Genomic DNA, 12,801 nt, shown 5'->3' on the forward strand with positions numbered 1-12,801 from the left:
ATAGGTTAAGATTTTCTATTGCGTTACGTAAATGGGGCATATTCATTATCCCTAATTCAAAAAATCTTAACTTCACATAAATGCATTTTAGTAGCTGTTGGGGGTAGAAGAAAGAGCATCCGTTATGAAATTAGTGTCCGTCTGTCTCTTGGAATAATTTCATTATGCACTTCTCTTCAGTAAATATGGTCTTTCTAAGTGGTAGTAGGACTTAGACCCTAGCTATGGCAACAGTCTCCTGTTTGTTTTGTTTACAACACCGAAATTCTTGCCCGGCAGGAATGTTAACGCCACCCCCATCGCATAACACCAGGGAACGAATGCAGTCATGCACAGGGTCGCAGAACCATGAGAGTGGGTGCGCTTTTGGCATAACTCGATTAATTCCTCGGCGTTCTTAATCGCATTTCTGCCCCGTTAAGATGCATACTATGCAATTAGTGGAGTGCCGGAGGTGTTGACCTGCCTCCGGATGGACGGACTTTTTCCAAAGTGCGCGCCTAATTTTGTTAATTGCCATTAAGCGTTGTTTAGGCCCACCCTTGTGCTTAGAGCTTTCCACCCCATTCCATGTTCGCTCCATATCTTGTTTAGTCATTCTCAGCAGACGGAGGTTTCTGAGGATGTTATCTTTATACCTCCGCTCTCTTTTTGAAGATGACGTTTTGCGTCCGTGCTGGAATTGGGTGCAAGCCAAGCGTGCAGCGCGAACGTAATTTTCGTGTAAAAGTGGCAATTTTCTTCAATTGAATGAAGAAGATGTCCCGGCGAAATTTGTCTTATCTTGGGTAAAATGACTTTTACAGTACAGAGCGGAGTATCCAACAAGTTAAAATGCATTATGACTACCTTTTAAGCGTGTTCTGCAGGACAATGACGTGCTTGCGAATTTACCAGGAAGAGTTTTTTTTATCATTCTATTTTAAGCTCTTCTGTAGAAGGCCGGTAAATGTATGCGAAGCGTTTTAGGCTATCGTTGCTATGAAATATTGCTCTAGTAAAACATAAGAGACATCAGACTGAAATTTAGCATTGTGGTAGTCGATGCCTATATTAAGCGTTAAAAGTGAAATTTACTCTTGCCCTTCAAAAACATTCCTGTTTCAGCTATTAAGAAATTTCAGATATTGAAAGGTACATTACAGGTACATGCGACTCACGACGCTCCTCCACTTACGACGAGTGCCCTTCCAGCAGTCCCATCATAAGACGTAAGATTAACTTTAATCTTGATACCTTTTATAGTATGTGATTTTATTTAACATAAAATAGGTTTAATAATCCATAAACGTACGCAACATTTATAGAAGATTTATTATTTGCATCTGTTACGGTGAAACACCGAAATCTGGAGAATGTCGACATTTACCGGTGAATGTCAGCATTCACATAGTCGCTTGGTGTATGGCCGAAATATTTTCCAAATACTCTTATTTCTGACTTACACCGGTAAATGTCGACATTCACCATGTACTAATGGTGAATGTTGAACATATAAGAATATTATATTTTCTTCTCCGTAATTCAGTAGCGAAAAAACGCACTTGAGACTTAAAATAAGAACTTAAAACACACAGTACATTCAAAATGAGAAAGGAAAATAATAAAAGTTAAAAACTTACTAAATTATGTGATTCAAATCTTATTTATTGCAACAACTTAAACTATTATGACACTTTGCATCTGTTACGGTGAAACTATTATGACAACTATTATGGCACAAGAGGCCCTTGCTTTTACAACTGCATTTATTTGTGGAACACTGCCTTTTGCAATGTCAGCGTTTGCATTAACTATTGTATTGAACAATATGGCTTATTGATCTTATATTGAATTATCTATCTTGTCTTGCATCTCGTACAGAATCATTAGTATCGTTTTACCTTGTATTGGTATATATCTGTATATGTGTATGTATGTATATATGTGTGTATGTGTGTGTGTGTATATATATATATATATATATGTGTGTATATATATATATATGTATATATAGTTGTATAATGTATCCTCTTTACCTTGTATTGGTATTTATATAGTTGCATAAAGTATTTATGTATTGTATCCTTGCTTTGTACACTAACTATTGTATTGAACTTACCATCAGTATTAAGATCATTACATCATCGATATTATACTATCAGCATTATTATCAGCCTAGTATATAGCAGCAGTAGCAGTTTTGTAATATTTAGCATTGTATCAGTTTGTAGTACTGTTTGTAAGTATTCTAGTAGTAGTTTTTTAGTATTGTAGTATGTAGCAGTAGTAGTTTTGTAATGGTGTTTACTCCTTTGGTTTTCTATTGTTATCGCTATCTGTATGTGTTTTGTTCTAATTATGTCTATGTGATTATAGTATTTATTCAAAACTGGCACTTGCACCTTTGTAATCTTATGCTTTGTCAAAACTTCAAATGTACCCTTTATTTATCTATTTATTTATTTATTTTTTTGAGCCCTTGTCTGGCCATGTATTTGTTGAACTTTGACTCAATAAATACTAGGCCCCGGCGGTTGGTGTGAACATGCTTTTGGGGGCTTCTTTGGTCTTTTGGACTGCCACCTGGATGGCCTGGTCGCTGGGTTTCGGTGTTTGGTGCGAGGCGCCTGTGTGGCCCATCTGGCTCAAGATAGAGGTGGACGTGTTGCACATGCCAATTAACCATTACGGTAAAGGGATGGTGCACACGTCCCCCGTCAACTATCAACTACCAGAGCATATCTGTGATTGTCGACATACACCGGTGAAGGTCCGAATGTAATGCAATATTCGATCTTTCACCGACGTATTTGGTGAATGTTGACATTCTCCGGTGAAAGTCGACATTCTCCAATTTCGGTCTTTCACGGTAACACATCCATATAAATACGCACATATTTTTTTAAAGCATATGTGTATGTTTTTTATGAAATTAACACATCTGTACTTTAAAATTATTAAATGTAAGCAAAAACATATAAATGATGTCGTTAATTTAAAATAATTGCTGATCATTTGGATGATTCCTCGCATGTGCAAACAAAGCGTGCAGTATGTTGGTTCTAAACTTAAATTAGAGGATTTTGCATCTTTGTTTTCGGCCGTCATAAAAGCGGGTCGTCATATGTGAAAGACATGATTAAAACGTTAATACTGGAATAGATAAGCTGTTCTTTTAAGACTTGTTATGTTTATTATAATAGGTTTTCGATTAAAAATTGTCCCTGTCCTTGTGGCATGAGTAATGTCGATCTTGAGCACCTGTTATTTAGATGTTCTTCTGTGAAAAATATTGCTCTAAAGTTTATTCCAGATATTGCTAAATTTAATACTCTGAATCATCTATATAAAAGTACAGTGACTAATTTGGAATTGTCGAATTTCATAAAATATGTATCTGTATATGAAACGAATTTATATATTGTTTGTGTTTAAAAAATTCTCGGTCTTTTTTAAGAAAAATTAGGGTGTTTATGATATTCCGTTAGTGACATATTTTTATGCATGTAAGTAACATGTGTTATATTTTACTTTACAAAGTATGTAATAATGTTTATTTGTTGGTGTAGCTGGTAAATCCCACCAGCTTCTAGATTTTAAGTTCATATTTTAGTTGTTAATTCTATTTACAGTTATTTCATATAGCATGGTGGTGGTTGTTTTGCTGCTTACTGGGCCTGATTTAGGCCTTGTTTTAGATTTCAACGTTTCTTTATTTAAATAGCACCACTAAGCCCTGTTAGCCTCTAATGGCGGTATAGGAAGTTCAATCAGTCATAAGATTTTTTATGTGATGCACATTTTGCCAGATACCCACTAACTGATTTGCATCGTGTTTTAATAATGTATTTCGCCCTAAAATTAAATAGCAAAACTAATTTTAATTCCGGAAAACATCTTGTGGACCCCTAGCCAGTAATTCTCGGATTTTTAGGGATTTGCGGATCACGGCTTAAGAATAATTCACATAGTAGATTGTTCATTATCTTCCTAGAGAACATGTAGGCATTGGTGCTAGAAAATTCTGCGTTCAGTTAAACACTGTTTTATGGTTTTATTGTTGTTGTCATTGATATTTAGTTATTCTTTATGCACTATAAATATTATGAAAAATATGTTTATTTTCTCATATATGTTACGCAATTTTAAATATCTATATGCGTATTTATGTATTTGATTACGTCATAATTAGTTTCCTATGTAATTTGCTAACATATTATTTTTGTTTCTCGTCCAGGTAGTGTTTGAAATGTGGCTAAGGAAGAAAAATAGAGACTGAAATAACAATGGACTTCCCCCACCGCCGGACATGGGCCGACGGCCGGCGGAAGGCAGCCCTCCAGAGAAGAACTAGCAGCCGGTGGTGGTGGTGCGTTCTGTGGTCCGTCCTCTGTCTTGCCTGGTCTGGAGCAGTAGCTGACGGTGTGGTGGTGGCATCATATTCCACCCCTAACGACACAATCCAACACATGGCCATAGACCCTATGTCGGGCCGAATCTATGTGGGAGCCACAAACTGGCTCTTCCAATTTGATGCAGGACTTCGTTTGGAGCGCACCGTACAGACTGGACCTGTGGAGGACAATATTCAGTGCTTTCCAGGTGCATGTTCCGAGCAGGATCTCGCACCTTCGGATAATGTCAATAAACTTCTAGTCGTGGATGAGGGGTCACGTAGGCTCCTTGTCTGCGGGAGTGTGTACCAGGGCGCGTGCCGACGCCGCGAGCTGGACGATATAACGCGGGCCGAGGATCTTGTTCCCCTGCCTGTCGCCGCCAACGACGAGACAAGCTCGACGATCGCATTCGTGGGGCCAGCGCGTTATATGGGTTACCCATCGCGCGTTCTTTATGTGGCCACCACGAACAGCAGGCTTGGTCCTTATCGAGATATGGTGCCGGCAATCTGCAGTCGCAGTCTGGAAGACGGTCGTCGACTTTTCGCAGTCATCGAGAAGTCTTTCTCGGCCATCTCGCGAGTGGACATCAGCTCGCAGCTGCGGGACTACTACCTGGTGGACTACATATACGGTTTTCATTCGGGCGACTACGTGTACTTCGCGACACTTCAGAGACGCTCCCATCTCCGCTCCCTTGAAGAATGGGGTTACATATCGCGATTGGCGCGTGTCTGTGTGTCAGATGCAGGTTATAATTCTTACGTGGAGACGACACTGCAGTGCCTGGGTCCTGATGGCCGCGATTATAACTTGCTGCAAGATGCGCATCTTGTGCGTGCAGAGCCGGCTGACTTACTAGTCGGAGTATTCGCAGCCAGCCGGGATCACACGGCTCGCAGCTCTGGACGGTCAGCTGTCTGCGTGTTCTCCCTAGCCGACGTGGAACAACGGTTCACCGAGAACATCCATCTCTGCTATAACGGCAGTGTTCCGTCCCGAGACATGGACTACATTGCAGGAAGTATCCAGGCCTGCCCTGAACCTGGGGTACGTGAAGCCATTCTTTCCGCCTTGATTTCCTCACAGGTATCCCTTTTTGTTTTGTTTTGTTCAATTATTTTGCGTTGACCCTCACAAAACGTCTATCGCCCGGGTCGCCAAGAGTCCTTTGTCTTTTGGGATGCTTGCGCCTGAAGGTCCCCCTATTTTTTACAAGCATATTTTGGACAAACACTCAGCATATTTGTCTTCAAAAAATTGAAATTATAATTCTTTTTCTCTGCTAATTTTTAAAATTACCTTCGACTCAACTCACTTCATCTTTGATACTATCAGCATTCGAAACGAACTCATGTTTCCGAATATTCATTTACTTAATTTAAAAATTTACAGAAATTATTTGAACGTAAACAATTTTTTTTAATTAAATAAAAGTCATTTTATTTATTCGTTATTAATTCTATCGGTAAAAGTCGGTACTATATTTTTAATTATTTACATACCATAATTTCTTCTGTTTGTGCTTGTGCTATACTGTATCTGTCATATAGCTGCAGCATTACTGTGTGCACTTCCATATTTGATAGTTCACATGCTTGCTTATACATTACTGGTGTGAGAGAATGATACATGTAGGCGGCGACCCAGGTTACATGAATTTAAAATTCCTTTTACTGCGGTCTTTAAAGAGAATTATTTTATTTAATCTTTAAAGACCATTAATTAAAATTTTTAGTATACTTCATCCGTATAAAGGTCTGACTAGCATAAACATTTCCGCAGTTTATAAAGCAACTGAACACATTTCATAAGCACAGTTTTATTTATTTTTTTAATTCCGCTCCCTGAATTATTTACCGTTATATTTTTTTATTTTCTTTTGTCCATCTGTATTATTTCTAAACTTATATTTTTCTTCTATTCTATTTCCTCTATATTTTCTACAATGAAATATAATCTAAAATTTATTTGAAAATTATTCTTGACTATTGTTACATTTTTATGTATTATCTTATGTGTAATTAAATTTTTATAATATAAATTTTATATATATATACACATATAAAAATTAATATAGTAAATAAAAATTATATATATATATATTATATATATATAATAGTAGTAGGTAGAAACATTGCAGCAATCTTGCTAAAAAGTTACCAGGAGCTGTAACTCCACGAAATATATAACGCCGTATTACAAAAATATAAACTAAGAAGAAATTTGTCTGGAAAAACTGTAAACACGCGAAAAAACTGCCAAAATTAATGCTGGAAGACTTGTTAATGCACAAAAAAATTAATCTGACCGTTGTGATATGTGAAAAGTTAACTCACATGAAAAATAGATTGACGGAAAAAATATATATATATATATATAAGAAAAGTAAATATATATAAAAAATATAGACTGAAAAAATGCCAATACATAAAAAGTAAAAATTAAAAATTTAAATGAAAACACATATTGCAACAAAACAAAATACAATAATTACATAGCGGAAAATGGTCAATTAACCCACTCGTACTCTCAATTGGCTTTTCAAGGGAAAAAAACTGATTGTCGAACTAGGTTAAATACCATTACGCGTTTCGCCGAAACAGACCATTGAAGCTCTTGTTTAATGCGAAAAAAATTTTATAAAAGAACATTAGTATTCCCGAATATATCTTTTTTGGAATAAATCCCTTTTTGGAGCTTCACTGCTCTGTTCCTTTTTCCCGACGCGTCCGCTGAAATACACATTAGGGTGTTAATATATATATATATGTAAGATAACAATGTACGAATCAGAATTATAATATAACTATAAACATTAATTCTTCCTCTCTATTCTAAAATCGTAATAACTTATCTGCATTGCGTCATTCAAATTAATCATGCGATCTTATGTAACCGTTAATACCAGATGCCTCTTGACGACCAATCACCGAATTGTAAACCAAAACTTTTCTCTTCGCGTGCTTCCATTTTTCATAACTACGCACTTCAGCTTTTGCTCTCTACTGTGCTAAGATGTAATTTCGCTGGCTTGCTTTCTATCCCAACAACATCAAAAATGTAAATCTTCTGTGGAAAGGCACGACTAGAGTGCCAAGTGATTGTGGCCACAAATATCAATTGGAAATAAAAATGGAATTAAAACTGCCTCGACTGCCAAGTTCTTTAAATACTACGCAATCAAAATTCTTCTTCAATATGGGTCTAATCACACATCGACACTGCTCCGGCTTTTCCTTTGCTTTTATTATGACATATATATATATATATATATAATTTATTTACTTACTATTTTAAATTAAAATAAAACAAAGTATGCTAGAAATTTAGGGGAAAAAACAAATTTAAAAGTTAATACATTACTGTTACATTATTAATGTACATTACTATACATTACTGTTACATTATTAATGTACATTACTATACATTACTATTACATTAACTTGGACTGAGATATTAAAGCAACATGGAAAAAAACAAAAATGCACAAGTGAATACAAAAAGGAAAACGTTGTATTATTGTAAGATTTGGAATTTTTTCAAGAGGAGAAAATATTCCACGAACAATATGGTCATTTTTTGGCAATGTTAGTTATGTTTCTTTCCGTTTGAAATTAGCTGAGGTACTGGCATTAACTATTTTAAATTATTTATATCTTTGAAAAACAGGAACACCTCCCTGCATAACAGTGTACCGAAACAAAAGTAAAAAAATTATAATTCTTCAAAAAACATAAGTACAACGTAGAGGCATTAGATTATTTTGAATCAGGAGATGTGAAAAATGTGCAGTGCCCCTCACCGGGACCTTTCGAATACGCGCCGAGTGTACTACCGTTACACCACGTAGGCATGGCGGAAGGAAGGAGAAAATACCTTATATACTCCCCCTTTCAAAGGGTGACTAGGGATTAGGGGACCCATTCGCCAAATCCTGGAGGTGACGAATTATTGTCCAGCACATTTCAGTTCGAGCGCCATTTGTAAAGTCTTTAGGTTTTTTTGAAGCAGAAGTACATGAAAAATTTTCATGCCCTAGCTGGGACTCGAACCATCGACCTCTTGAATTCGCATCGAAAATTCTTCCGATTACACCACGAAGGCATATGGAAAGAATGGAAAAAATATCTTATAACAAAATTCATATGTTATTCAAAAAATTGCTATACTTCACGCAGAAATTTTATAGATGAAAACTGTAAACAAGTATAAAATGTGGTGTGATATAATACATTTTGGATATTTTTTTCCCAAATTATTTTTCAAACTCAGTTAAAGGTAATGCAGGAGATTCCACTTACTTTTAAACTTGAATTTTTTTCAGCTTTCTAGCTTCGCCTGTTTTAATTAAAAATACTAGTAAATAATTATGTTATTTGTTCTTAGCAGCTACTGCTATATGGGTTTTTAATATTATTATTGTGCTGATAAAATTGCATAATTTTGATTGATAAAAAAAAAGCGAAGTGTGCATCACCACTTTTGCGCAGAGATTTAAGTCGTATTATTTTTTGTCATGAAACAAGCATAACAAAAATCACCAAAACACACAGATCACCAAAAGAGATGACCAATAGCTAAACTCGATAACAGCTCCATCCTTGGAGAAAACATTACACCTGCTTTGCAAATCTCGTCTTCAGGCGGCGAACAAAGTCGTCATATTCCTTTACTTATTTATGAGGACGTAGCGAGTTTTATGAGTCCCTCGTAAAAATGCGACATCCCTCTAATTGGACGTTGAGGATGAAAATCTTTAATTGGGAGACGTTTCTCACATCTGTCCGGCCGTAACGAGACGGTCCTGTTCTCCAGAGCGTCATAACTCACTCACGATGGAAAAAAAGAAAGAAAAAGTAATGGCCCCTCTTTCCTACCAAGCGGCACGAAAACCGCGGAGAAATTGGCAATGTGCTGCTGTCTCTGTTGGCATTTTATCATCTCTCTTCTTCTCTATATCTTTGTGTAACTTTAGAAGCATCGCTGCGTAGGTTTTGTAGTGACACGTTCTCTGTCATGGTGACAGTCACATTCGTCGGCCCGTAACTGAGACCAGAAAATGATCCCGGCTGAAAAAGTATATTTTATTGAGTGAAATGTCAATTGTTTCAGTATCGTAAATTTAACGATTGTTAAGGCTTTGAATGATGGATGCCAATTGTTTACCGGATGAAAGAAATTTTGCCCTTTTTGGTCAGTCATTTGTTTCATGATCATGCTGTGTCAAATCCTGAAGCTGTTGGCCACACTTCGTCGAATTTATTCACCGCAGCATTAAATTGTTTTTAATAAATTAACCCATAAATCGGTCAATCAGAAAAAAAGCAGATTTTTTTTAATGCAGAACGTAACATAACGTGAAGCTAGACCAGCACTTCTGTAGTATCATTGTTGAATGAATTATGGCTGAGCGTAGGTAATGTCCGAAACGACTCCCATTAGAGGACTCACGAGAGCTTAGCCCAGGCGCAGCTTATAATGCAGAATATAATATTTTTCATTACTTTCTGTAAATTCCATTTACAGTAGAAACTTACTTGTGGCTAAACCCACTGGATACTAGTGGTTCGATGGCCCACCAGCGGGGTTATTCGTCCGGGGTTTAATCCCCATCGAACGGGCTTGCTGCATAGGCGTTTTTACGGTTTTCCCCATGTGTGACGTGTATGCAAGCCAGGTTTCCTTAGGATGTCCCCCACGAAGGCATCCCCCCTAGGTAGATAGCCCTCAAATGTACCTTAATGAAATGAACCCAACCAAACTAAACCACTAGTATTTCGACCTGGAATCCCAGCTCGTTCTCCGGGACTTGAATACGGTGTTTTTCGTGGTCCCCCCCCCACGTGTGTCTTCATATAAAGTAATCATATAAAGCTCTAGATCACTATTCAGTATCAAGTAACTGGCAATATTACCAACTCGCAATATTTGCTGTCTGAAAGTTGTTTCTAAAGCTACAAAAATCTGGATATGCTCTTGATTTTGATAATTACCTATAAATTTGCATCTCATCGTTTCTAAAAATATACTCCTCATAAAATTATTTTGCAATATTGCTGTTCAACTGAATTTTGTGGTTTAAGTGCGAAGAACATGATATTTAATAAGTAAAGGTAACCCACAAAACGTTAAAAAAACGCCCCTTTGGGCGTAATGTAAAATCTAAAAGCTTTCAGTTTTTTTTTTTTTTTTTTTTTTTTTTTTTTTTTTTTTTTTTTGGTAATGAAAGTTACTTAAAAAAAACTGTTATAGAATGCGAAAATTATATTTTAAAACGTATCCTAAAAAATTTTTAAAGTAATGAAAGTTACTTAAAAAAAAAATTCAAATAAAAAAAAAAAACCCACGATAACCAAATCTTAGCTTTCGAGAAGGGAAGTTTAATCTTCAGGCGATATGGTTAGTTTTTGAACACGGTAGAAAAGTTAGTTTTAGACTAACATTTTCTTACGCTCGGTATCATTTAGAGGTCAATACATTAATTACATTCTTTTTGCTTTTGAGAAACTTAATTGTTTGTATTCAGAGGTCAAGTTAGTGACAATTTTAAACTTGTAATGGGTAAGAGACGAAAATAAAAAATGTAGTGAGACATCTGTCGCTTTGCAGAGGACGAAAAATATCGAACAACCATGAAACACTCATTTGCCTTCCGACAGAACAACGGCCCCGGGTGGCGGACAGCTCCCCCAATTTCTCTTGATCGATCCACGATCGGTTTGAAGGATAACCCCAATGGACATCGATCCTTTTGACCAAATTCATACCTGGACTAATCCCGCCATCTAGTGTTCACACGGTGAAACTATTTCGCTTTCCGCGTGTCTGTTTCTTGAAAGCTCGTAAAAATTTTATCTTTTTGGAAGACTGAATAATTTAATATTTTAAAAGAACTTTATTTTAAGCTGTATTTTTGTAATAACCCATAAAGGCAAAACATCGCTTTCATTGCAGTTCGAGGTAGTAAATTAATCTTTATTGCGTGCTTTGAAACACTGCCTTCCTTTTCGCTTTCTGAGTAAATTAATTATGTGCCAAAAGTTTCTCTTCTAATTAATTAAAAAATAAAATTACCTCGGAACTTCTAATTTGATTTTTGTTTTCAAATAGTTTCAAGCGATCTAAATTATTTCCTATTCCATGTATCTACATATCTTTATCCTTTCATAAAACTTAAATTTTTCTAGTACTTTCTGTGCTGATTATTTAATTTATCTTATTAAAATAAAATTCATATTTTTTATGTACACAGTAATAGTAATTTAATATTGACTGGATTAGCAAATTATATCGAATAACATTTATAATTATTTAATTCGTGAGACAGAGAAGGGATTTTTTTCAGTGCAAGAAAACACACAGGGCCATATGTCTGAGTTCCTTTTCAGTTTTGATCGAAAACACCCATGTAAATGGAATCGAAAGGTCTCGTATAATTCTTCCTCTACCAGTAATCTTTTGAGAAATTTTCGGTTCGACCAGTTTTAAGTGCCCTCATTTCACACAAGCACTGTAGTCATAAACGTTCATGCATTTTCCAGGAACTAAACATAAATCATTCGGCATGATTCAGACCAGGTACCTAACGCTATCTACTTGTTCATCACAATTTTGAATTGTATTGAACGAAGTACCTATCTATATTTAATCATCAGCAAAAATTTTATACGAATTCTGAAGATAGAAGATATTAAAAGATAAGCTAATTATGCTGGAATCTAGTTAAAGGAAGGTTTTTCTAATAACATGTTTACTGATGCGTCCATTTTTTGTTTCTTTGACATTAAAATCCATTGTTCGTGATATAACATCTAACAGTACGCCAAAGGTAAATTTTATTTCGCATCGCTATTCTTTACATTTAATTCCATGCATTTACTGTTTGAAGGGAAGTGTAAAATTCTTAATGTATTTTTTACCTGAGTATCATTACCTGAGAAATGACAGCATTTCATAAAGAGAAATAATGTTTTTCAGAGTGAAATAGTGAAACTTTTCCTTTACAATGCGGAGTCATAGGAAAGTTTTTCACCATGTAAAATATATGTCTTTTAGCTTAGTTATTTCAATGAAAAAAAAAAAGAACTAAACAGAATGACACACCTAAATCTTTATTGATAATACTTACTTTGAAAACAATGTTTTAGGAAATAAAGTTACTTTCTGATTATCTCCACCCGCTTCCCGAAAAGTCGCCACCGTTAGCAACTAATTTTTCGCCAAGCTAAGACGAGGAGGTCAACAGCTATTTTAGAAAATGACGGGGCACTAGGAATTATGTGAAACAGCAACCAATTAGCGCAATTAAAAACACAAGAATCTCCCAGAATAAACGCTTGGCTTTTCGAGAAAGCATCAAGATTTGCGAGAATTCAACATCGCGCCCAATTTGGTACTGGGCACACTTTCGCTATCCTCA

The 12,801-nt window shown here is 35.8% G+C and overlaps 1 protein-coding gene across 6 annotated transcripts in view; it reads left to right on the forward strand.

The window, feature by feature from the left end:
• LOC118192366 (plexin-B-like) overlaps positions 1-12,801 on the forward strand; it is a 447,998-nt gene that overhangs the window by 313,178 nt on the left and 122,019 nt on the right. For 4 of the 6 annotated variants that reach the window (XM_085818164.1, XM_035363312.2, XM_035363314.2 and 1 more), the window contains one exon: positions 4,220-5,468. In XM_085818164.1, the coding sequence (XP_085674290.1) occupies positions 4,269-5,468 (1,200 nt within the window). In that variant the 5' untranslated portion in view covers positions 4,220-4,268. The remainder of the gene's footprint in view (positions 1-4,219; positions 5,469-12,801) is intronic. The other 2 variants (XM_035363315.2, XM_035363316.2) reach the window with 1 other exon arrangement.

The sequence above is a fragment of the Stegodyphus dumicola genome, chromosome 6, assembly GCF_044657685.1.
Source record: "Stegodyphus dumicola isolate Sdum_Otavi_A_Nest chromosome 6, ASM4465768v1".
In the NCBI taxonomy this organism is placed as follows: domain Eukaryota; kingdom Metazoa; phylum Arthropoda; class Arachnida; order Araneae; family Eresidae; genus Stegodyphus; species Stegodyphus dumicola.